Here is a 26,015-nt window from a genome sequence, read left to right on the forward strand (position 1 = left end):
ATCTTATGGATTGGGGAGAGAAGAAACTTTTCTGTGTCGATTAACAGTACCAGAGCAAGGATGCTGACAGGATCAGAACAACACTATTCTGCACTTGCCCTTTGGACTGGCCCTTGACAAGTCAGTCATCTAGGTAGGGGTAAACCTGTACTCTTTATCTTCAAAGCAATGAAGCTACTACTGCCATGACCTTTGTAAAAACCCTGGGAACTTCAAACACACCAAAAAGTAGTATGCTGAACAGGTAATGGTTTTGATTTGCCAGAAATCAGTGGTACTTCTTGTGAACTTCATTAGCTGCAATATGAAAACAGGCATTTTTAAGACAAGAGCAGCATACCTGATTCTACAATCCAGGGAACGGATAATAGAATCTAGAGCACCTAGGCATGTTCCCACTTGATCTTTAGTAGCACTTTGTACAGAGTGGGATTGTAGGAAAGCCTAGTAAAGCTTTCCTGTCTAGAATAACAGGAAGGCATCTCTGATGAACTCTGTACTCTAGCCATTCAGGGAGTAGAACTGATGGTATTTTATGTTGTACTTGTTCATAAATAGGTCTGTTTAGGGGAAAATGCATTTGCCTGCATTAGGATCAAAAGACCATTTAACATGACTGGCAGTCTGCTAGCTTGTTCTGCACCCAGGGAGATAAAAACTTCCAAGTTGACTATGCTAAATTCCCACAAGTTAATTGCTTCCTGCCACAAGAGGAATGAATGATTGCTCTCTCTGTCTATTGAGATAACGTATTGCTGAGATGTTGCCTGTAAAGACAAACAGATTTCCCCCCCTCCCTTCCCCGGTACAAGGAATAAAAGCCAGACAGGTAAGATGAATTGCCCTGAGTTCTCTGAAGTTGATATGAAGGGCAAGTTGTGTCAAGTATCAAAGACCCTGATTTTGAAGTGGCTCCAGATGAGCTCCCTGCTCTAGAGCCAACACATATGAGACAAGTGTAGTTGAGAGTGGAGGAAAGGAATGCCCACAAACTTTGAGACAATACAATCTCCAATTGAGTGAAATTAGAACCTTCAGAGATACCATGAGCACAGTCTCCACCTAAATATGGATTGGAGAGTACACTGAGGCTAGTTGTGCCTGAAGGGGTCTGAGATGCAGCCATGCTTATTGTAGTACATATATGCACAAAGCCATATGTCTTGGGACTCAGTGATGGGATGTACAAGTCCAACACTGGACAAGAGATTAAGACATTGCTCTCAGCTCAGCCAGCCCTGCTCTACCACACTGGTAGAGCCCTCCTTATCTAAAAAATGAACTTTGGATACGCACATCTACATCTGTGGATGAGCATACACCCAGATAAAACCAGATATCTGTGAATTCACCAGGTTCTAGATACAAAGTTTGTATCTTCATCCATATCCACAAAAATGAGTCACAGATATCCACAACTTTGAACGTAAAGTGGATATCCACAGATTTGCTGGGCTTTACACCCTTGTAGGAAATGCACCAACTAGAGGATGAGTTAAAAGAGTGGGGAGCAACTTAGTTGGCAGACCAGGGAAGAAGAGTGCAGACCTGCAACGCCAGCAGAGAACAGCTAAGGAAAGGCAGAATTTCTTCCTAAGACAACTCCCCAAATGTCCCACCCAGAGGCTATGTCTAGATTACAGTGATCTATAGGAAAAAGGTATGCAAAATGCACTCCGCAATTTGCGTACCTTTTTCGGATAGTTTTTTTGGAAGAGGTTTTCCCAAAATTTGGTCTGTCTACACTAGGCCAAATTTTGGAAAATCCTCTTCTTTCGGAAGAGCCCTTTTTCCTCGTGGAAGGAGGAAGACAAGGCTTCCGAAAGAGCACGTCAGCTCTTCCGCAAAAAAAAAAGCAGAAGAGCAGACACGTTCCCTATATGCGGCTGAGTTTTTCAAACCTCATAGTCAAACCTAAGTGGACCCTGAACCAGGCTTAAGGATGGCCGGAAGCAGTGCCGGCAGGGCATCAGAGGAGGACTTAGAGCGTGGAGCTGCTGTCTCAGGCTAGCCGAGGGCTGTGCTTAAAGGGTCCCGACTCCCACCCCGGACAGACAGTTCTCAGGGGTGCCCCGCTTGCAAAGCAGTCCTGGCTTGGATTGCCCGGACTACCCACACTGGGCACATCACAGCACTCGGCCATCAGACTGGCTGCACTTGCCACAGGCTGCCATCTGGGGAGAGGTGGCAATTGGGGGGCTGCAGGAGAGCTTCCACCCCAAAAGCCCGCAGAGCAAGCCCAGTCCTCCCCATCGGGGGCACATACCCCATTCCTCCCTCACCTCCTTCCACTTACCCTTCCCTAGCCCCTCTTCTTGATGTACAAAATAAAGGACAATTGTGTTCAAAAATTGAATCTGTCTTTATTGAACAAAACTGGGGGAGACTGGGAAAAGGAGGTGGGAGAGGGGAAGAGAGAGGCTGGGAGAGGGGAGGGCAACTAAAATGCTCAGGGGTTGGGAACAGGTCCCATATGAAGAGAGGCTAAAGAGACTGGGACTTTTCAGCTTAGAAAAGAGGAGACGGAGGGGGGACAGGATAGAGGTCTCTAAAAGCAGGAGTTGGGTGGAGAGGGTGCATAAAGAAAAGTTCTTCATTAGTTCCCATAAAGAAGGACTAGAGGACACCAAAGGAAAGGAATGGGTAGCAGGCTTCAAACTAGTAACAGAAAGTTGTTCTTCACAAAGCAAAGAGTCAACCTGTGGAACTCCTTGCTGCAGGAGGCTGTGAAGGCTGGAACTACAATAGAGTGTAAAGGGAAGTGAGATCAAGTCATGGAGGTTGGGTCCATGGAGTGGTATTAGCCAGGGGGTAGGAGTGGTGTCCCTGCCCAAGGTTTGTGGAAGGCTGGAGAGGGATGGCACGAGACAAATGGCTTGGTCACTATCTTCGGTCCATCCCCTCCAGGGTCCCTAGGGTTGGCCGCTGTCGGCAGACAAGCTACTGGGCTAGATGGACCTTTGGTCTGACCCAGGACGGCCATTGTAAGCTCAGGGCTCAGGGTCGGGGGTCTCAGTGGACCACCTTGATTTTCATGCACACCTGCTCCTAGGTGGCCAGGCTGGCAGCTCTCCTGCCCTAGCCGGCCACTTTCCTGTGCCTAGTGCGGAGGTCGTGGACGAGGTCCACGATGTCCGCACTAGCCCAGGCGGGTGCCCGCCTCTTGCGGTCCCGGGCAAGCTCCCGGGAGCCGCCAGCCTGGTCCCGGGAAGAGGGGGAGGGCTGGGGGGCATCGGGTGGGTGGCTCGATCCGTGCCAGGTGCAGGGTCTGCTGGCTGGGTGCTGGCAGTCTTGCACCTGGCACGGGCACCGTAGCCAGTGTGCCCCTTTAAGGGGGCCGGGGCCGGGAGGGGGGCAGTAGAGTTTCCCTGGTGTTGGCCAGAGTGGCCACCAGGGAAACCTGGGAAGGGCTAGCCTCCCACTAGTTCGAATTAAGGGTCTACACAGCCCTTAATTCGAACTAGTAAATTCGAACTAGGCTTAATCCTCGTGGAATGAGGATTACCTAGTTCGAACTAAGCGCTCCGTTAGTTCGAATTAAATTCGAACTAACAGAGCGCTAGTGTAGCACCTATGAAAGTTAGTTCGAACTAACATCCGTTAGTTCGAACTAACTTTGTAGTGTAGACATACCTAATGAGATTTACAGGGATGTCAGAATAGCGAGTCCGTTATATTTTGCAATAATTAGTGTGTTCAAAAGACACGGAATAGATCCAATATCCTGAAATAGCGCTACAGTGTAGACATAGCCTTATTGTTTACAATCAGAGTAAAAAGTAAGAGCAGGGGTCTCGAACTCATGGCCCGCAGGAAGTGTTCCCAGTAATCTGTGCACTTGTGCAGCCACCCAGAAGAGATACAAATGCATCCCAGATGATTAGCAGAGTGCCCATAGCTAGGTTTTTGTTTCTAGTGGTGGTACACATTTGCACATGTCTGGGTACAGACAGAAAAATTATTCCACACATGGGTGTAAAAAATTAGAGGGAACATTGCACATTGGTCATCTACAGCAGTGTTTCTCAACCAGTGGTACAAGGACCCTGAGGGGTACTCAAGAGAAGTCTAGGGGGTATGTCAACACAACTGAAATTTGGAGAAAACTGAATTTTTGGTTTAAGTTTTACTGCACTTTATTATTTTTGTACTTTTTATACCCCAAAATTTCATTGCCTGCCCAGCTACGATTAAGTTGTTTAAACAAATGTGTTGCAATCATAGAAAAAAATGTTGTGTCTGAAAACTGTAGTGACTGAGGGTACATATAATTTTTTTTAAAGGGGTACTTTATTTTTAAAAAAGGTTGAGAAACACTGATCTACAGCCCAAGTATTTTTGCAATCTGGCCCAGGGCCAGCCTGAGCCATTCCTGCGCCCCGGACCCCAGGAGCGCGGTGCTGCCCCCGGGAGTACAGCACATGTGCAGCCCTGCTCCCGTCTGGTCCGGCAGCCCGCGAGGCACCCACTAGAATGGGGCACCCCAGGCGGTAGCCCGGTCAGACTGTAGCTTGGATTGGCTCTGATCTGGCCTAGGAGTCCCTGAAGCCCAGGGTGTGTGTCTCCCTCCCCATCCTCCAAGCTCCTCCCTTCTCACCACTGCTCTTACCCTTTCTCCACATTGCACCTTTTCCCCCAAGGGATACAGCCTTGGGGATTGCTGGGGGCACATGGCACAGGATGAAGTTTTTTTGCGTTTGTTACAAAAAACATTTTTCTTGTCATTTCTCTGAACTGCTTGCTTACTATCTCCTTTTTTCATAATAGCAAAAATCCTGTTGCCTGAATTTGAGAGAGAGAAGGGTTCTAATATAGAAAAGAGCAGGCTGCAGAGAATTAAAAGATGGTCCAACATGCACCTGCGTCATATTAGCATGTGCTAAAACTAAAACACAGCTGGTTGGTTTAATTTTAGGTCTCCCAGCCTTGGCAGAATTCCTTTCATCTTCAAAGCCTAATTATAATTCCCTAAATGCCAACACTGTTAACTGCTTCAATATTTAATGATATCATTTTGCTATATCAACTGAATAAATATCCAGTAAGCTGGTCTTACTTGGCAAATCCTGATATCTTATAGTTTGAATGGGGGATATAATAACCATTTAAACTTTAAAATATCAGCCACTTGTTCAGCAGCTAAACTGCAAAAAGGAGTTCCAATTTTAGTTTTAATTCTAAAGTTTTCTGCTGTTCCCATCCACACAAATCACAGAAAACGACTCCATCCAGCATATGGGAGATATTAAAAAATTGAACCATTTCTAATCAGTCCTTCTAGGATGAATAACTACAACACAATATAAACTATAAACAGGTGTATAGTTAGACTATTTTGTATGTGATTGCTTTTGCAAGTGATTTCATCACTGTTTTGCAAAAATCTGCCATATTTTTTGGCAAAAAACAGGCAGACTTTTTTACAGATATGGGAAGAGTCCTCTACCCAAGCCTCAAAAAGGGAACACAGAATGAAAACCCCAAGGGCATGTCTAAACTACATCCCTCTTTTGAAAGAGGGATGTAAATAAGACAGATCGAAATTGCAAATGAAGCTGAGATTTGAATTTCCCATGCTTCATTTGCATAATGGCAGCCATGCGTTCTTTCGAAAATGGGTATTTCGAAAGTGAAACCACTGTCTAGATGTGGTTCTTTCGAAAAAAAAAAAAACCTTTCGAAAGAACTGTTATGAGTGAAAAAATGAGGTTTACCGGTTCTTTCAAAAAAGGATTTTTTTTTTCCGAAAGAACCACATCTAGAAGGCAGCTTTACTGTTGAAAAGCTCTTTTTTGAAAGAACGTGCGGCCACCACGATGCAAATGAAGCATGGGAAATTCAAATTCAGGCTTCATTTGCAACTTCAATCTGCCTAATTTATTGCCCTCTTTCAAAGGAGGGGTGTAGTCTAGAAATAGCCCAAATGAAGGACACAATAAAACTATTACTGAAAGAGCTTGAGTTAAACAAGATATTGGGAAAGACTGTGTGGTAAAAAAAAATTGCAACCACTTCTAGAATCTCTTCTAAATTATTTATATGCAAAGTCTTTTTCATCTTTTAAACACACAGATTCTCAAAAGCCACTTTGGGGATGGCTGCGTGATAACTAAGTCCACAATGGCCATAGAAAATTTCATCTTTGATTTTCAAATATTGGAGACCTTCTTGCAGAATACTAAGATCTTGTAAAAAAATGATAGGCCTTTTCTTTATTTTCCCCATCTCATATACACATACTCACACTGGCTAAAATACAAAGCGGTGTAGCCTTGGTAGCACAGAAAGCAGCAGCAGGAGCATGGCTAAGCTGTGCCAAGTATATACTCACTGGCTTCAGGTGGGTTTGTACACGGCTTGGCCATGCCTTGCCTCTTCTCCTGCTACCTGTGCTATTGTGGCTTAGATATTATTAACTCTGACACTAGTACAATGAGGCCTAGCCTTGAGTATGTGTATTCAAATGAGGGGAATCACACCTGTGATGGAGTATTTGCCCCATACAAGACTGGAAGGATGAAGGGAGTCCTTGGAGTCCTACTATACTTTGCACCAGAAAGGAGCAGTGGAAGTGAATCCTCCAAGCGGCATAGAAAGTTTGTTTGGAGCACAGCCAAACAGAGAAGGTCTGCACAAAGCAGTTAATCCAAGGTCAATGGGCTGATTTAAGAAGAGCTGAAGTGCAGAAAGGGTCAGTCACTGCTGGCAGTTGAAGATGTGAGGACTTTGCCTCTTGTAGCCTGAGCATCTTGGACAGAACTACTACTGGCAGGGACTTGCTGGCTCCTTGGACTGGGAAGCTGAATGACCTGAGGCAATGGCAAAGAAGGTACTGAGCCCATTGGAAAGTGGTCCAGGGAGACACAGCAGCATTAGGAGAAGTTAAAGCATCAAAACTAGTGACTGCTCCCTATAGGTTTGCGGGGTCAGGACCCTGAATATTGGCAGGCCTGGTACTCAGCTCTCACCACTGAGGAAGTGGCTGGACTATAACAGTTACACTCCCTCACCCTGGAAGGGGGAAACACATAGCAATATAGCCAGAGGCCTGGTCATGAGGAGGATGCAGCAGTTCCTGAAAATAAAAGAGAGGCTGTGGGTCAGAAGGAGAGCCAGAGCCATGGCAAGGATGGGGGCACTGGCCTCAAGCTAATCTCTAGAGTAACCGGAAGGAGGAGTTAGCAGAGCAGCGAGGAATGGACTCCATGACAACACCTGTTGCTTCTAATGTAGACACAGCTTAAAAGACACATGGGTGTAGCTGATTTCCGAGCATATTTTTTTAAATGTTCAAATAAGCACCTTTGCATTTTGTACAAGGTTTCCCGTCAGGCTTGAAGGCATGCCTTGCAGATATCTGTAAAACGAATGTGTCATCTTTACTTAAAACCCTCCTTTAAACTCTTTTTCTATAATGCCTACAAAGCATTTGACAATTGCTACATTGTTGATGTGCTGAGAACAATGCCTACTGTACTATGCTGACCAATGTTGTTTCGTTGTTTCCTGGTACTCCCGCATCTGTCTGTCTATCGGCATTTGTTGTCTCTTGGGATATGTCTACACTACCCCACTAGTTCGAACTGGCGGGGTAATGTATGCATACCGAACTTGCTAATGAAGCCCGGGATTTGAATTTCCCGGGCTTCATTAGCATAAAGCCGGCGCCGCCATTTTTAAAAGCCGGCTAGTGCGAACCCCGTGCCGCGCGGCTACACGCGGCACGGGCTAGATAGTTTGAACTACGTAGCCATTCCGAACTATCTGTACTCCTCGTTCCACGAGGTTCGCACTAGCCGGCTTTTAAAAATGGCGGCGCCGGCTTAATGCTAATGAAGCCCGGGAAATTCAAATCCCGGGCTTCATTAGCAAGTTCGGTATGCATACATTACCCCGCTAGTTCGAACTAGCGGGGTAGTGTAGACATACCCTTGTATACTTAAATCTGATCCTAAGTGGATTGTCTTTTTGTTTGGTATTCATTCAATGTGGTCCTGGTCCATAATTGGGCTTCCAGGTAATATTAACAATAATAGAATCCTTATAACGAGAATTTTTGCTGCTATATTTTCAAGTGTTATTCTGCATGTTCCTTCAACAGCATAAGAAGTTATGGTCCCAGAATGATAAGACAATGTAAAATGATGAATTTGATTTTTAAATATATGCCTCAAAGAAAAAAATCAAAACACAGAGCAAGAATCAAAACAGCTGAAAAGTAAGATAAACACCAGACTCTGAAGGAGGGTGGATGGGTATGTGAGAATCCTTCAAGATTATGTTCTTTGAGAAGGATTGTTATAAATAAACAATTTTCCCTTCTTGGAAGAACATTTTGTAAAACTTTCACTCCTGGAGAGAAACAGTTACTTACTGAAACTGTGGTTCTTTGAAATGTGATGCAGAGTGTTTCCCAAGTAGGTGTGTTCACACCTAGCACACTGGTGGTGCAGACTTAAATAGCACCTGTAGAGGGATGGCACTCATATCTCATACTACTTTCCCCTGATTATATGAGGGGGTGCTACTCCAACTATCTCTCATTTACTTTGCACCAAATGCCAAGGGGAAGATTTTGATGCAGAAGGGATGAAGAGCAATGGTGCAACATGGTGAGTTGGACCACCTGGGTGCAAGCAGACAGGAGACCTAATAGGCTCAGACACACACAGACTGTTGTAGACCATTGTGATTGCAAACTGAGGCACAGCTGTCAAATCACCTGGAAGCAACTGGTCAACAGGAAAACCCTTTACTTCTCGGAATCTAAGAGGATGCCAGTGAACTCTATTTGCTGAGTGGGGGCAAAAGTCAACTTCACAGTGTTTAGAATGATTCCCAAATGGTCAAGTAAGCATAGCATAATGTCAACATGAATGAGAATTTCATCTCCAGAGCCTTTTTTCAGCAACCATTTGTCAGGCCTTCACAAGTCGTCAAAAAGAATCCTTGGCCCCATTTCACTCTATGAGGCACAAGCTTCATGCCACCTAAGTCCTCTTTTTGAATGATCTACATTTTTCTTTTCATTTTTGTTGAAATTTCAATTTTCAGCCTCTCTAATTAGCAGCAAATTTTGTAATTGTGCTGATGACAGTGATATAATAATTTTTAAAGATACCATCCAGGCAAGAGTCTTGTTCTTGTATTTTAGGGAGTGCCTACACTGCATCCTTAGCTCAAAATATGATATGCAATGTGCGCTATGCAAATTGCGTATCTTATTTCAATTTTATTTTGAAATAGGCTATTTCAAAATGTGGTGCATCTATACAGCACCAAATTTTGAAATAACACACTATTTCGAGACATCCCTTGTCCCTCCTGGAACGAGGTTTACAGAGATGCCAAAATAGTGCATCCACTATATTTCGCAATAGCGGACGCATTCAAAGATGCTGGGTATCCTGAAATAGCCTTGCAGTGTAGCTGTACCCTTAGATCCTTAGAAAAAGACTGATAGAACTCCTTCAATTATTTAAGTTTTTGACCCTAGAGGATGGCTGTAGAAAGGTTGAATATGCGCCTGACCCTAAAACTGAATGTTGTAGAACAAGATTTGCCAAGTTTAAGTATTCTTTTCATTCCTTGATTGTAATTGGCAAAGAAGTTCACTTTTGGAAAATTAATTTCTTTATTGCTCCAATTGCATTACTGAAGATCATTATATTTTTTTCATTTTTATCCTTACGTGCTCAGTGCAGTATATTTTTTTGTTAAGTGATTGCCTCGGGAACTTCAGCATGGGTTTTAGCATCCTAGTGCATACCATGACACATCCACTCTGTTGGTTTTCTCTGGTACTTTGGTGTCAAGCCCGGTGCTTGTCTCATCTCTTCAGAACCATTAGCTCAGTGCATATGGTAGTTCTCTTCAAAGTGGTCCTGACCTATGAAACCTTGTTTATTTGGTATATCAACCCATGAACCAAGGCATTCCAGTGTCTTGTGTATTTTTGGCCCATCTATGGTTTCTCTGAATTTTAAATACCAAAAAGAATGTAATTAGTTTCAATGCTTTTTTGCTACTCTGTTGTCCAACCTTTTCTTGCAAGCATGTCTTCAAAGGATGTCAAAAAAGGCTCCTCAGAGGCTTCAAACTTTCCTGGTGCGAAGCAGCTACACCCATAATGACAGCTATGTTCATTGCTTTGTCTGCCTTAGGTTCAACAGTGATGTTCAGGGATGCCAAATTTGCCTGCAGATGTCTCCCCGTGTATGGAGAAAAAGTGAGGCGCACATTCAGAACCTTCTTACGGCATCCCATTAAGACTCCTCAGCATCCCACATAAAGTCAAGCAGGAATCCTTTGAAGCACAAACTCTCAGAGATAATACTTAAGTTGGTGAAGACTGCTGATTGCCCCTATTTAGTGCTATCATTGTATACACAGGCATGGGACTGGCTTGCCTCTTATAAGCCAGTGGAGCAGCTTCCCCATCCTTTAATTAGTTTTACTGTAGAGTACTGACCAACCAGTTCTACCGTACTTAAGGTTAGTGAGTTAATATATTTTATTGAACCAAATTCTGTGGGGAAAATGACATGCTTTCAAGCTCCTCAGCTCTTTTTTAGGTCTGTGGAACTCTAAAGCTTCTCTGTTTCACCAGCAGAAGTTGGTCTAATAAAAGATATTACCCATCTTGTCTATCTTTCATCCTGGGAGCAACATGGCTACAACATTGCAAACAATGAAACTGAATTGAGATATTACCAAAAGTTAATTTTACAAATAGCAATGTAATATGAAGTGCAAATGACACATCAAATAAGTGTGGCTTCTTACATTTTGTTATCAGAAAGAGAAAGGAGTAAAATTTTAAATGTGGTAAAACAAAATGAGACCATTGAACTCTGTATGCTTTCCAAATAACAACCATGTACTGCAGTATTTTTACTCGAAGAAGAATCATGAAATAGCACAAGAGAAAAATAGTATTCATTTTAATTTACCTGTAATTTTATTCTAATTTATCTCTCATTTGATTAGAATATGATTTAATATGACTTACCTTGAAGTAATGTAGCAATTTGTAGTGACTGCTGGGAGGGATGTTCTTTAAGGATATCAAAAACAGTTCTACCTAAACTGTCCTTTATGTTGGCATCAATTCCTGAAAGAGAGAGAGAAATATTTAACCCAAATGTCTACCATTATAAATGTAGTACATCAAGTGTCACAAATTGGATGCTGATGCCTGTGTCTCCCCATGGAGGAGCGCTGAGAAGGGAAAATCAAGCTATGCTGGATAAGAAGAGAGAGAAACAATAAGGTGATAATGCAGGAAGAATGATCGTATACATATGAAACTACTGTACACTGTGGCCAAAGTAAATGTTGCCAAGTAATGAGAGATAGTGGAGAAAGAGTTGAGCTGTAGTACATTTGGCAATTGGGAAACTATTTTTGTTTAACCCCCAACACTGCACACACACACACACACACACACACACACACACACACACACACACACACACACACACACATATATTAAATACCCAAAAAATGTTGTTAATGCAAAGTTAAGGTTGCCCAATGGTGCCTTGTACTCTTCCAGAATGTGGAGAGTTAATAAACTTAAATGTCTGAAAACCAAGATGTAAAGAGTTATGGTATATAGGCTTACATTGTGTATATCTTATCTCTTTGAATGATGCCCTAACATATGAACAACAAACATGCTAGCATTCTATCCACACAGAAACTACAAAACACTTTGAGGGCAAGCACATTAGCACTAGAACAAAGTCTAAAAGCGTGGTGCCCCACACGCTAGCCACTAGCCACATGTAGCTATTTGGCCAGTTGAGTGTGGTTAGTTGGCTTGAACAATGTGACTATTTGGCTGGTTGAGTGTGGCTAGTTCACTATAGCAGTAGCCACTATAGTGGTTGGACACCATGGGACTCTAAAACATTCTGTTGGCTAAAACAGTACTTGTGTTTTACATGGCGTAGCAAAATACAGCTACCTATACCGGGGCTATATTCAAACCATGAGCCTATTCCACAAAAAGCACCCCGGATTTCAAATCATTAGAGGGTCTTGTGGATGGAGAGGGATGGGGGGGGGAGGACTTGCTGATGCCCTTTTGTGTGTGGGTGCATGTGTCTATACAGCACGGTTATTTCAAAATAACAGATGTTATTTCAAAATAACAATGCAAGTGTCTACACAGCAATTCCATTATTTCAAAAATTCAGAATAATGGACGGCTTATTCTGACTTCTGTAAACTTCATTCCATGAGGAATAACACCTAATCCAAAATAGCTATTTCAAAATAGCTATAGTGTGGACACTCCATTGCTGCTATTTAGAAATAGCTTCTCCCCAGGGCCATTCAAACTAATTACTCTCCACTGCCTCTCAATTGAGGTAGTACATCCACATTAGGGAAACCAGTCTCAGATTAATTTTGAGACTTCCCTGTAGTGTAGATGTGCTATTTCAAAATAAGCTATTTCAGAGTATTTCTTCCAGAATAGCTTCTTTTGAAATAAGTGTGCAGTGTAGACGTACCCATGTGTGTTGAACTGATACATTTTGAGCTTTCTTCTTGTGTGTGCAGCAGAACAGACATTTTGTTTACAATTTTATCTCTAGTTTGATATAAATGAGTCACACAAACACTGAATCCTTGAGTGGAGATCTTACTTCTGTTCCTTCTTGTCCATAGGGCCCTTCTTGTCTATATTATTTGCTTAATCTAAAATAAAGTTAATTTAAACTGTCATTCATGTAGAAAGAAGTTCTGAGCTTTAGGGACAGAGGTAGTGTTGCTTTAAGTGGGGGCCTGAGTCTTGAAGTCTGAGTTTCTCTAGGTTACATAAGGGTCTTCTCTAGGTTGCATAAGAGGCTTTCTCAGACACCGAGGGACTTGTAGGATGATCTGGAATCCCCGGGACAGGTAGGGCACCAGGGTAAGTGGTCCTTGAAAAATCAGGGAGACACTCTTTAACAATCCATCTAAAGGAAACATGAATCCTTTATGGGGAGAGATTCGCTCTGATGTGCCTTACAGTTGAGGGGATCTCAGGAATTTGCACTTCCTGTGATTCCTTTACAAATGAGAGGTTCTTATAGTAAAGATGGACTCAGACTAGCTTTGTACTTGTTTTACCTCTTGGTCTACTACCCATTTGGATGGGTGAAGAACCTGACTTAGGGTCTATGTTGTATGTGGAAAACAGATAGAATTGTCACTTTCCGGCCCTGGAGCAGGAGGGCTGGCTCACTGCATGAGTAGGCTGTCAGTTCATCATACAGTAATGCAGCAGCACTTGCACACCAATGTGTAGCTAGAAACTTTCTAGACCTCAGTGATATCCATGTTCTCTGGAAGCTGATGATGAAGCCCTTAAGATGAAAGGTTGATATCAACAAAACGTTTCAACATACATAACATTTTTCTACCTACTGGCAGAGAAAAACTATATCCAAGTATCTAGGCTAGATCAGAAGATAAAAAAAACACACTTTTTGAAATCAGAAATATGAAGGACATTTGTTAGTTTAAAAATCACATGCGAAATGTTGTATACCTGTTTCTAGCAAAATGCGTACTACATCCACCTTTCCAAATAAGGCTGCTTCATGAAGTGCACTCCCCTTTTCTGTCTGGAATAGAACAGATGTGATGCATTAAAAACACTAAAGTACCAAGAAATTCGTTCAAAAACTTATGAATTTAGATAAGGAAAATTTAATATAGTTAAGAGAGTAAAAAGTAAAAGACTGTTGTCTGGGCAAGAATAATTACCAATAGTATTTATTACAAATCATTTATACAGGGCTGCAACATACAGAAGTAGAGAAAGTTCTATGATAAAAGAATTTAATTATCATAAAATCAAGATACAATAAATAAACATGGCCATGATGTTATTAGGCAAAATTCCTAGTGAAATCATTGCAAGTTTTGATTGAGTAAATATTGCAGCTCTTACAACAAAATTTAGGGTAAGTAAATACATTTATCTTAGGATTTCATAGTGCTGCCCATTACCAAAGTATCTGGGTATCCTCCATGTAAAATTAATAGCAATAATTTGAAATTCCAATACTGAAATCCCTAGTGGACACACCTGGAAATTTCTAGCCTTTCTCCATTTTCAGGGTAAAAACTTGGGGAATGATTTGTTTGTGTGTACCTGAAATTTTTTGTTGATGTTGCTTGTCTTTTACTTTTCTTGTGGAGTGTACTTGAGTATAAGGGCACATCAGTATTTGACTTTCAGTTTTGCTATGGTGGAAAGACTTTCAATAAAAAAATACTTATTACCTATGCATTAAATTAAACCACTGATTTTTGTTATTGTTATGCTCTATAAGAATGTACCAGTTTTATGACAAACCATATTCCTTTTTGGTGGAACACTGAGTCTTACACAGATTTGCAGTAGCAAGAAACTTTGTTCCACATAAAAAGATAAAAACTGGAAATATCTCCTGCTACTGCGTTATTCTGAAATAAAACAGAATTAGTAAAGTGTCAAATGTGAAGACCTTTTTTCATTTACGGCTTATAATGCAAATATAGTAGCACACTTTTATTCTCAATTTTGAAGCAAGTAAAGTCAAAACTTATATTCAGGTTTTTCTTATTCCTTGTAGGTTTTTATGCCCTTTTGAAGCATATCTTTCCCAAAAAGTGAGTGCTATTAGTATGGCCAGAAATATTCCTAAGGTGGCATGTAGTGCAAAGGATGGCAATCATATTTCATAAGCACAATGGGTCAAATTCTGCTCTCATTTACATTATTCAAATTTTCAATTTTCTATGCAGTAAATACAGAGGCCCTAATATGAATTGAGACCCAGATGCATTAGGCATATAATAGAAGATAGTACCTGCACCAAGTAGCTTATAACTAAATAGAGACCCTAAATAACAGGTGAGCATGGAAAACAATGTGGGAAGGAGGGAAAAGAAGAGGTAAAAGCAATAGAGACACCATGATACAAAGATAATCTTAAATGTACAATTTGCAGGCTCACTTGTGAGCTGCAAGGTTGTTGTTTTTTTATTAGTGTTTTTAACATCTAAGTAATAGGTAACCTGCCCAGTCCTTATCATTAAGAAGTTCATGATAGATGTAGACTGGAGGAGATGATTTAAAGTACAGGGAAACAGCTTTGTGAGTTGATTCAAGAAGTGTGTTCCACATACTGGTGGCAGCAAGAAGGATGGGCCATAGGTATTTGTGGGAGAAATGGACTGACAGGCAATGGAGGTTGCCATCATTAATGAAAAAGGGTGGGAAGGTGGTAACAAGATAAAAGATTGGATAAAAAGACGTAGCTAAAGTGTAAAGGGCCTTCACAGCTATGCAAATAATCCTTGCATGGAACACATTGTACTGTGCAATGTCATTTAAGACTAAGGGCCCAAAATCTATCACTCACCAAAACCTGTGTATTTTTCATATGTTTCAATTAAAATGAAAACTTCAAAGCATAAACTGTTGAAGCAGTTTTGTATTGCCCACTTCTAAATAATTTCAGACTGAAGGACATTGGAAACACCTGGGAAATGAATAAAATGTGTGATTAATTCAATCCAGAATTAAAAGCTGTCTATTATTACTGCAAATATTTGTTAAGATTAAAAATGGTCAGGGAATACAGTAGAGATTAATAAAGCAATGAACATAAACCCTCCATTTACATAAATAAATGTTTACAAACACAGGTGATTGTAGATACTTCTATAATAGTATCACTATATTCTGAGAATTTTTTAAGGCTGGTATAGCTGAATTTGTTTAAAGAATATGAAAATGTACAATTTAATTTACCACATGGGGTTACACTTTTTAAACTGTTCTCTTCCAATTAGTGATGCAGAGCATTTTAATGAATACTAAATCAACTGAGTTCAGTATTAGGTAACACACTACTATACGACATTCTGTTCAGTTTAATAAACTGATAGAAATTATCAACGAAAAAGTATTCAGAGGTTAGAGAAGTAATGAGTTAAGAATATAGAAAGAGACAATTTGTCAATATACCAAGATAAGGTATGAAGGGAATTTGTTGACAAAAAAGATGGATTTGCTGGGAAAATAAATAAATTCACCAGGGTTAGAAGAGCAAACATAACAGAAAGAGAAATTGACCCAGCACACTAAATAAAAAGTGAAACAAAGGGTAGCATCAAAACTGGTTAAGAAAAATGAGAGCAACTGAAAATAAAGGCAATTGTAAGATTCTAACATATATGGCAAAAAAATGGCACTAAAAAGTAGGGAATATTTTTCCTTCCTCACTAAAAACAGGGGAGTTATTGTACAAAAGCTAGCAAGAAACTGAAGTAAAACTTATAATTAATATAATCAGCATCAAAGCTAAGAAACTAAAGTCTTTTAAAGACTGTCTGTTAGTGCATCTAGCAGACATCATGTAGAACACTCCAACCTCTGCAAAATGCTCAAAACTAGCACTGACTTAAAATGAGAGGTGACATTTAAGAAATTTTATTAACTTTTTCTTTCAATTAAGTATTTTATACATACATTACAAATAGCTATTTATATGAAAGTTAATAAGTATTCTATTCATGGTAAAACTGTATAAAATTGGCTTAGGAGAACTTAAAACAGGGCTGAAATTATACTGATAATACACAAGGAGCATATATTTTATTTTGTAGAAATATTGGATAAAAATGTATCCTTGACATAACTATGTTGATTTACATGGCTCTTCAACAGAGATGATTTTCAGAGTAAAATACACATAGGACATCTCGTATCCGGCACCCTCAGAACCTGACTGGTCTGAACCAGGGAATTTGCTGGACTAGAGATGGAGCTCTGATACAGCACCCAGCCGCTGACTCTGTCAGCTGGAGGGGGAGAAGCGGAGGGGCTCCCTCCAGCCTTTGCTGGGCTGCCTGGTGGGTCACTGATCCTGCTGCTGCTGCCCCAGCCTGGGCTCCAGCAGCCCACACTACCACATAAAAACATAAGAACGACCGTACTGGGTCAGACCAATGATCCATCTAGCCCAGTAGCCTGTCTGCCGACAGTGGCCAGCACCAGGTGCCCCAGAGAGGGTGGACCGAAGACAATGTTCAAGCAATTTGTCTCGTGCCATCCTTCTCCAGCCTCTGACAAACAGAGGCCAGGGACACCATTTCTATCCCCTGGCTAATAGCCTTTTATGGACCTAACCTCCATGAAATTATCTAGGTTCTCTTTAAACTCTGTTATAGTCCTAGCCTTCACAGCATCCTCTGGCAAGGAGTTCCACAGGTTGACTATGCACTGTGTAAAGAAGAACTTTCTTGTATTAGTTTTAAACCTGCTACCCATTAATTTCATTTTGTGTCCTCTAGTTCTTCTATTATGGGAACTAATAAGTAACTTTTCTTTATCCGCCCTCTCCACACCACTCATTATTTTATATACCTCTATCATATCTTCCCTCAGTCTCCTCTTTTCTAAACTGAAAAGTCCCAGTCGCTTTAACCTCTCCTCATATGGGACCCGTTCCAAACCCCTAATCATTTTAGTTGCCCTTTTCTGAACCCTTTCCAAGGCCAAAATATCTTTTTTGATGTGAGGAGACCACATCTGTACACAGTATTCAAGATGTGGGCGTACCTTAGTTTTATACAGGGGCAGTAAGATATTCTGGGTCTTATTTTCTATCCTTTTCTTAATAATTCCTAGCATCCTATTTACCTTTTTGACCACTGCTGCACACTGTGTGGAAGTATTCAGAGAACTATCCACGATAACTCCAAAATCTCTTTCCTGATTTGTCATAGCCAAATTAGCCTCCATCATACTGTACGTATAGTTGGGGTTATTTTTCCCGATGTGCATTACTTTACACTTATCCACGTTAAATTTCATTTGCCGTTTTGTTACCCAATCACTCAGTTTGGTGAGATCTTTTTGGAGTCCCTCACAGTCTGCTTCTGTCTTGACTATCCTAAACAGTTTGGTATCATCCACAAACTTTACCACCTCACTACTTACCCCTTTCTCCAGATCATTTATGAATAAGTTGAAAAGGATTGGTCCCACGACTGACCCTTGGGGGACACCACTAGTTACCCCTCTCCATTCTGAAAAATTACCATTTATTCCTACCCTTTGTTTCCTGTCTTTTAACCAGTCCTCAATCCAAGAAAGGACCTTCCCTCTTATCCCATGGCAATGTAATTTACACAAGAGCCTTTGGTGAGGGACCTTGTCAAAGGCTTTCTGAAAATCTAAGTATACTATATCTACTGGATCCCCCTTGTCTGCATGTTTGTTAACCCCTTCAAAGAACTCTGAGGGTATATCTACACTACCACCCTAGTTCGAACTAGGGTGGTTAATGTAGGTAACCGAAGTTGCAAATGAAGCCCAGGATTTGAATTTCCCGGGCTTCATTTGCATGTTGCTGGGCGTCACCATTTTTAAATGTCGACTAGTTCGGACTCCGTGCCCGCGGCTACACGAGGAGTACAGGTAGTTCAGAATAGGAAGCCTAATACGAACTACCTAGTTCGTGCCGCATGTAGCCGCGGGCACGGAGTCTGAACTAGCGGACTTTTTAAAATGGCGGCGCCCGGCAACATGCAAATGAAGCCCAGGAAATTCAAATCCCGGGCTTCATTTGCAACTCCAGTTGCCTAAATTAACCACCCTAGTTCGAACTAGGGTGGTAGTGTAGACATACCCTAATAGATTAGTAAGACATGATTTCCCTTTACAGAAACCAAGTTGACTTTTGTCCAACCAATTATGTTCTTCTACATGACTCACAATTTTATTCTTTACTATTGTTTCGACTAATTTGCCCAGTACTGAAGTTAGACTTACTGGTCTGTAATTGCCAGGATCGCCTCTAGAGCCCTTTTTAAATATTGGTATCACAGTGGCTACCTTCCAGTCATTAGGTACAGAAGCCAATTTAAAGGATCGGTTACAAACTACAGATAATAATTCAGCAATTTCCCATTTGAGTTCTTTTAGAACTCTTGGATGAATGCCATCCGGTCCCAGAGATTTGTTAACATTAAGTCTTTCTATTTGTTCCAAAACCTCCTCTAATGACACTTCAATCCGGGACAGTTCCTCAGATTCATCACCCATAAAGGACAGTGCAGATTTGGGAATCTCCCTAACGTCCTCAGCTGTGAAGACTGAAGCAAAGAAATCATTTAGTTTATCCGCAACAGCTTTATCATCCTTGATTGCTCCTTTTATATCTCGATTGTCTAGGGGACCCACAGGTTTTTTAGCAGGCTTCCTGCTTCTAATGTACTTAAAAAATATTTTGCTATTTCTTTTTGAGTTTTTGGGTAGCTGTTCCTCAAAATCTTTTTTTGCTTTTCTTATTACATTTTTACACTTGATTTGATAGTGTTTATGTTCCTTTCTGTTTATCTCACTAGGATTAGACTTCCACTTCTTAAAAGATGCCTTTTTTCCCTCACTGCTTCTTTTACATGGTGGTTAAGCCACGGTGACTCTTTTTTAGGTCTCTTGCTATGTTTTTTAATTTGGGGTATACATTTAGTTGGGCCTCTATTATGGTGTCTTTAAAAAGTTTCCATGCAGCTTGCAGGGATTTGGCTCTAGTCATTGTGCCTTTTAATTTCTGTTTAACTAACCTCCTCATTTTTGTGTAATTCCCCTTTTTGAAATTAAATGCCAGAGTGCTGGACTGCTGAGGTGTTCTTCCCACCACAGAAATGTTAAATGTTATTATATTATGGTCACTATTCCCAAGCGGTCCTGTAATGGTTATCTCCTGGACCTGATCCTGCGCTCCACTCAGGACTAAATTGAGAATTGCCTCTCTTCTTGTGGGTTCCTGTACCAGCTGCTCCAAGAAACAGTCATTTAAGCCATTGAGAAATTTTATCTCTGCTTCTCTTCCTGAGGTGACATGCATCCAGTCAATATGGGGATAATTAAAATCCCCCATTATTATAGAGTTCTTTATTTTGGTAGCCTCTCTAATCTCCCTCAGCATTTCAATGTCAGTATCGCTGTCCTGGTCAGGTGGTTGGTAATATATCCCTACTGCTAATTTCTTATTATTGGAGCATGGAATTTCTATCCATAGCAATTCTATTGAACATGTTGATTCATTTAATATTTTTATTTAATTTGATTCTACATTATCTTTCGTATACTGTACCACTCCGCCACCTACCCAGCTTGCTCTATCCTTTCGATATATTTTATATCCCGGTATGATTGTGTCCCACAGATTTTCCTCATTCCACCAGGTTTCAGTGATGCCTATTATGTCAATCTCCTCCTTTAATACGAGGTATTCTAGTTCACCACAGGCTGCTGGGGATTGGTTCTGGTCCTGCTTGGGCTGCCAGGGGTTCGGGAGCTGGTCCCAGGCACACGGCAGCCTGTAGGCTCTGGCCCCACTTCCACAGGCTGTCTGGGGCTCTGGCCCCATGCTGCTGTGGGCTGCTGGGGCTTTCTTCAGCCCCAGATCCAGTTCCTCTGCTGTGGGCTGCAGAGAGCATGGGCTCCTGCCCCACGGCAGCCCACAGGTTCTGGTCCTGGACTTGCTTCTGTGGGCTGTCTAGGGCTCCAGCCCCATGCTGCTGGGGGCTACCACCAGCCCCAGCCTTAGTCCCACTTCCATGGGCTACCTGGGGCTCTGGCCTCAACCCCACACTGCCATGGGCTGTCACCATACCGACCCTGCACTGCTGGGGTCTGCTCTGACTCAGTTCCAGTGCCACAGGTTGTTGGGGGCTGCCGCCAACTCTTGCCCCATCCAGCTGCTTCAACCTGGCTCCTCTTAGATTGCCCTCCTCTCCCTAGGCTACCAGGATTCTCTGATCAAGGAACATCCGTACCAGATAATTCCCATTTTGGGAGGTGTTACCTGTACTATTTTTTATGCAAACCAGTGTTAATGCAGTTTAGTCTGTTTCTTTTCCATTCATTTTCTGGAGATGTAATAGGAGATATATAACCAGATGTATAATCAGAAACAATTATTGGAGGGATGCATTACTCCTTGCTCTAAGTTACTTACTTTTAAAAGCCTGGTCTACACTACAGTGGAAGGTCAAATTAAGATATGTAACTCCAGTTATGCTAATTATGTAGCTGGAGTTAAGGTGTCTTAAATCATGTTTCTGCGCTGACCACACAGTGGAAGGCTGACAGGAACAAATAATTTTGCAAAATGTTTTCAAAATTTTCAAAGTTGCTATCATTTTGAAGAATTTGAAACAGACCCATTTTTGGGTTTTTTTGTGATTTAAAATATTTTTCAGTATTTTTCCAGGTTTTGTTCTTTTTGCTTGTTTGTTTTTGCCCTCTTTTATTTTCCTCTTTCTTTCCTTTCCCCCTTGTTCCTTTTTTTCCTTCCAATCGTTTTTAAAGACTATGTTCTTAATGGAAGAGTCCAGAAACAGAAAAAATAATTTGGTGCCTGGAAAATAGGTATAAGTATGTAATACTTATATTCCAAGCTGTTAATTAAAATGAATATAATACTAGAAAATTAAACTGGCTTATCTATCAGGTTTACGGATACACCTATTATTAAAAAATTCCCAGTTCTGCTTTTGTTCATGGGAAAGATTATGGTATTTATTTTGAAAATGGATAAAAGAAGGAACCACCATATGTGGTAGAACATTACTATAAAGCCAGCAAGTAATTTTATATTTGAAATAAAAACATTATTTTTTATGCCAAACATAGTCCAGCCATGCAAAACAAGAAAAATAACATAATTAGGTAAGGTATTCTTATTTCCTATTCTTTAACTTAGAAGCCATTTCATTTCCCTGCATTGGAGAGTGGATATACGTGATTTATTGCTACAGTACTGTATATATACTTCCCTATATTTTTTTTATTTAAAACTGACACCCTGTGCAGCTGAAAATAATTATGTTGAATCAGAAGTTATGGGAATCTGCTGCAGAGCAATTTTGGTGCAGTGAATATTGTTTTGTGCTTATGTAATAAGACCAAAAAGAATCAGAAAATTTAATTCCTGAGCATCCATATCTCAATTTAGAACTGGGTTGAATATTGGAAAATGAAGCTATCTGGCTCTAACTATTGCTACAAAACAAAACTGCTTCAACAGCAAAATTCACCTTATTGGTGGAGTTACAAACATGTGACAACCAAAGAGATCTAGTGAAGCAGGCACACCAGCGGGTGCAGTTGAACACTTTTGTTTTGGCATTCTTATACATTCTTCAAGTCTGTGTATTGAACAAACTGATTATCTGTATATCTATAGCAAAATCTCAGACAAACTTATATTCTAGCTTCCATGTTCTGTTTAGCAGAAAAGACCCACAGTAGATGTAAATCAGCACAGTGCCACTGAGGCCAAGAGAGAGGTAATAGCCCCGAAGATGGGGCTATGCTAATTTACATCAGATGTGGACCTTACTCAGTGTCATAGTCCATGGTTCAGGGAAGCATTTAAACATAAAGTTTAACTTTAAAATAATGGGATTTAAGCAAGGGACACTTTTGAATCAGGGCTACAGTATCCGGTTAAATACACTTAATAAACTTGAACTATTAGTCTATTATACATCACCTTGAAGAATTTCATGATTTCTTATAAAATGCTACATAAATGTGTTTTAAAACAATAAATGAAAAGAAGCTTCATGTATATACATATATAAACTGGAAGAAAATTGGACACTAACTTGGCAGCTGACATCCATTCCAGCCTCTAGTAGCACCTGTACAACAGCTTTGTGGCCATTACGTGCAGCCAGATGCAAAGGTGTGTGTTTCCTAGTATTGCAGCTCATCAGGTTCGGATATGCATTGATGATCATCTTCACTACCTGAAGACGTCCATATAATGCTGCAAGATCCAAAGGAGTTTCCAATTTATTGTTTCTTATTGTAGGATCTGTTAGTTCTTCCAGTAAAACAGCAACTACTTCTGAATGTCCATATTGAGCTGCACAGTGCAAAGCCGTTTCATTTTCATTGTTCTGTTAAAAAAGAGAATCTTAAGAATTTTCTAACTCTGCCTTTAGTAACCCATTGTAAATAAAAGGTATGAAATATGATGCAATTTAAATCCATCAAAGTGTAACTAATTTAATAAGAATGTCTCTAAACAAGCTGGTGACCCTCCAGCAATTCAGCTCTGTCCACACGAACCCTAGCCATCCTCCTTACTATACTGCAGTGGAAGGAATTTCAAAGCCTCCTGCCCCTTATCATCTGCTGAGACCTGTTATCTCTCTCTTGACCAAGTTTCCTTTAAAATTACAGTTCAAAATCTTTTTCTCTGAAATCTTACACCCTAGCTTAACGGTCTGCCCTGCCAATACAGGTCATTTTAATAAAAGCAAAGTCTTTTAAAGTAGAGAAAATAGAGAAAACTTGGAAAAATGAAAATTGTTTAAATAACATTTTAATCATTAGTATATCATTATAAATATTGCTGGTAAAGACAACTATACATTTTGTGGCAATATATGTGTGTGATAATTAGAGTTCAGACACTCCAAGGGCAGAAAAGGGGGTCTGAGCCGCCAAGAATAAGTAACTGAATCAACAGATTATATGCAATGTTATTGTGCTATAAAATATATTGAACAAGGTCTTTTATGAAAGCCTAAATTTTCAAAATGTTGTGAACAAAACTGCAGTAAAATAAATTGGCAATTGCAGCCTAATTTTCTTAAACACTTATTGCAATTATGTATGCGCATAAAATAATTGCAATAAAATGGCCAATTATATACTATCTTGCGCATGCAATTCCTTTATTTGCATATGCAATTAAGGTAGTTTCACCTAGAAATTAGATATGTAGTTGCATCCATGTTTTGTATAGATAATATTAAAAATGTAGGCCTTCAAAATTTTATAAAGGTTCAGAAGCTTAATATAAAATTATGAATCAGATATAGCTACCCATTAAATATATGAATGAATGTTTAATTTGAAGGGTTTTAACTTTTTTAGTCATTCATGGATGATGTATAAAAGCATCTGGAATCCATTTCAATATTTTGATATATTTATCTGAAAACAACTCAATTCCATTTTCATTAATCATATGCAGTTCACATATCCCTCATGATCTGGCTATTTATATATTCCTATGAATGATGTAAATAAAATGTGTTTTTATTGCAAACATATAGGTGCCTAAAAGATACTAATTGGTCCAAAATCCTAATTCTGTACAAGAGAAAGAAAATCACCTCCTTTTGCATAATGAATACCTGACTAAAATATGAGAATATATTTAAAATAGAATTTTTGAATAAGTGTGTCAGTAGATTACATTTCTCTGAAAACTATTGTTCTATATTTTTTGTATAAACTCCCATTTTCCCATTTGGTAAAAGTAAAAGTATACTTGGATTAAAAATAAGACAAACTAATTTTGAAATTTTTTAAAAATAGGCAATATTGAACTAGAAAGGGAAAGATCCAATTTGGAAAAGTCTTGTTATTATTAAAACAATATATATATATATATATATGCTGACAAAACAAACAATGTATATACTGTGTTATCACACTATTAATTAAATCTTAATAATAGAAAATAACCCCTTCTCCCCCACAAAAATATAAATGGATGGAGTCATTGATCTACATAATTTGACAAACTGTCAGTATTAATCTAAAATATTCTGTCTCATAAGCAAGTACTGAGACTAGTGGGGAACATTAAGTGGCTTCTTATACAATTAACATATTCTCCATCCTGGAGATAAGATATAAGCTGAATTTAACGTATTTTTTCATTTCTGTGTTAATAAAATCAGGTCCCATGAAGGAAGGAGTTTGGACACTACATAAAGAATGCAAAAGCAACGAGGAGTCCTGTGGCACCTTATAGACTAACTGAAGTGTAGGAGCATAAGCTTTCGTGGGCAAAGACCCACTTCGTCAGATGCATGTCTTTATGTATTATTACATAAAGAATGGACTGTATATGAAAATATGCTGGTGATGGCATGCTTATTGAATCATCCCACCAGATCTGTGCACTGAAGAAAAAAAGTGTGTGGGGGGGGGGTTTACCACTTCCATTGCACTGTTACTGTGCCCAATGGACCTCACAAAATGCAGTCTGCAAGGTACTATTGGGGAGGATACAGAGACTGGTCAGAAGGAAGGATACACTTACTGTATCCAGGTCCATGGGAAAAATAATATAGCCTGGGACTGTATTATCTTTTCCCCAGAGGATCCCGAGAACAGCCTTGTCAGGATGTGGTTGAAGGGGGAACCAGGAGCTAGAGCCAGTGAAGAGACCTTCTGTAACACATGCCAAATTCTTGAGATCCATCAGGCATAGGTGGGACAAACCTTGCTCTCCACTGAAATGACAGGAAGGAATTCTGCAAGGGGATCCTTACCTACTTCCTGCCTCACAGGTCACTCATGTTTATTTTTACCATAGGAGTGGATGATCTTGACCTATGGTAAGTAAAAATTTAACATGGCAAGTTAACAGCTTTTACTTGTGTTGAACACATTTTATTTTGTTTCCCTATTTTAAGACCTCTAGATATTTAATAATCTCAACAATGCTGTTGTTACTGACTTGCCTAAATAGTGTGGGCAAAGTTTATTCCTAAAGTAACTCCATTGACTTTAGTAGAATTTCACAAGTATTACATTTGGCCTTGTATCTCTAAAACTATTTGCATTTTGAAATAATCTAATGGGTAACATAGAAGTCATTGTTGACCAAATGGGTAATCAGTTTAATCAGAGCATATTGGAATAAATTTTCAGCCATAAACACTGTCAGCACAAACTATGCCAGTACAACAGGGAGATGCACAACTGCCTGGTATGAAAATACAAAAGTCTGCATCCAAATATGTGTGTATCTTTTGTGGTGCCAACAGATATAGCAACAGATGAGAATTTGGCACAGTCTGATATCCATAGGATAACCAATGCAGCTAGTCCAGAAGAAATAGAGTAGCATATTGAAACAAAATTTCACAAGCACATTACCTGTGGCTCCAGTTGCAGATTGAAAATGACTAAGTCT

General features: G+C 40.1%; 1 protein-coding gene across 9 annotated transcripts in view; it reads right to left on the reverse strand.

The window, feature by feature from the left end:
• The window catches only part of ANKS1B (ankyrin repeat and sterile alpha motif domain containing 1B), an 823,383-nt gene that overhangs the window by 675,025 nt on the left and 122,343 nt on the right, over window positions 1-26,015 (reverse strand). For 8 of the 9 annotated variants that reach the window (XM_075933985.1, XM_075933942.1, XM_075933974.1 and 5 more), the window contains 3 exons: window positions 22,675-22,971; window positions 13,544-13,619; window positions 11,012-11,113 (listed from right to left, as the gene is read on the reverse strand). In XM_075933985.1, the coding sequence (XP_075790100.1) occupies window positions 11,012-11,113; window positions 13,544-13,619; window positions 22,675-22,971 (475 nt within the window). Of the gene's footprint in view, window positions 1-11,011; window positions 11,114-13,543; window positions 13,620-15,407; window positions 15,532-22,674; window positions 22,972-26,015 lie in introns of those variants that run through there. The other variant, XM_075933960.1, reaches the window with a different exon arrangement.

The sequence above is a fragment of the Pelodiscus sinensis genome, chromosome 1, assembly GCF_049634645.1.
Source record: "Pelodiscus sinensis isolate JC-2024 chromosome 1, ASM4963464v1, whole genome shotgun sequence".
Lineage (NCBI taxonomy): Eukaryota > Metazoa > Chordata > Testudines > Trionychidae > Pelodiscus > Pelodiscus sinensis.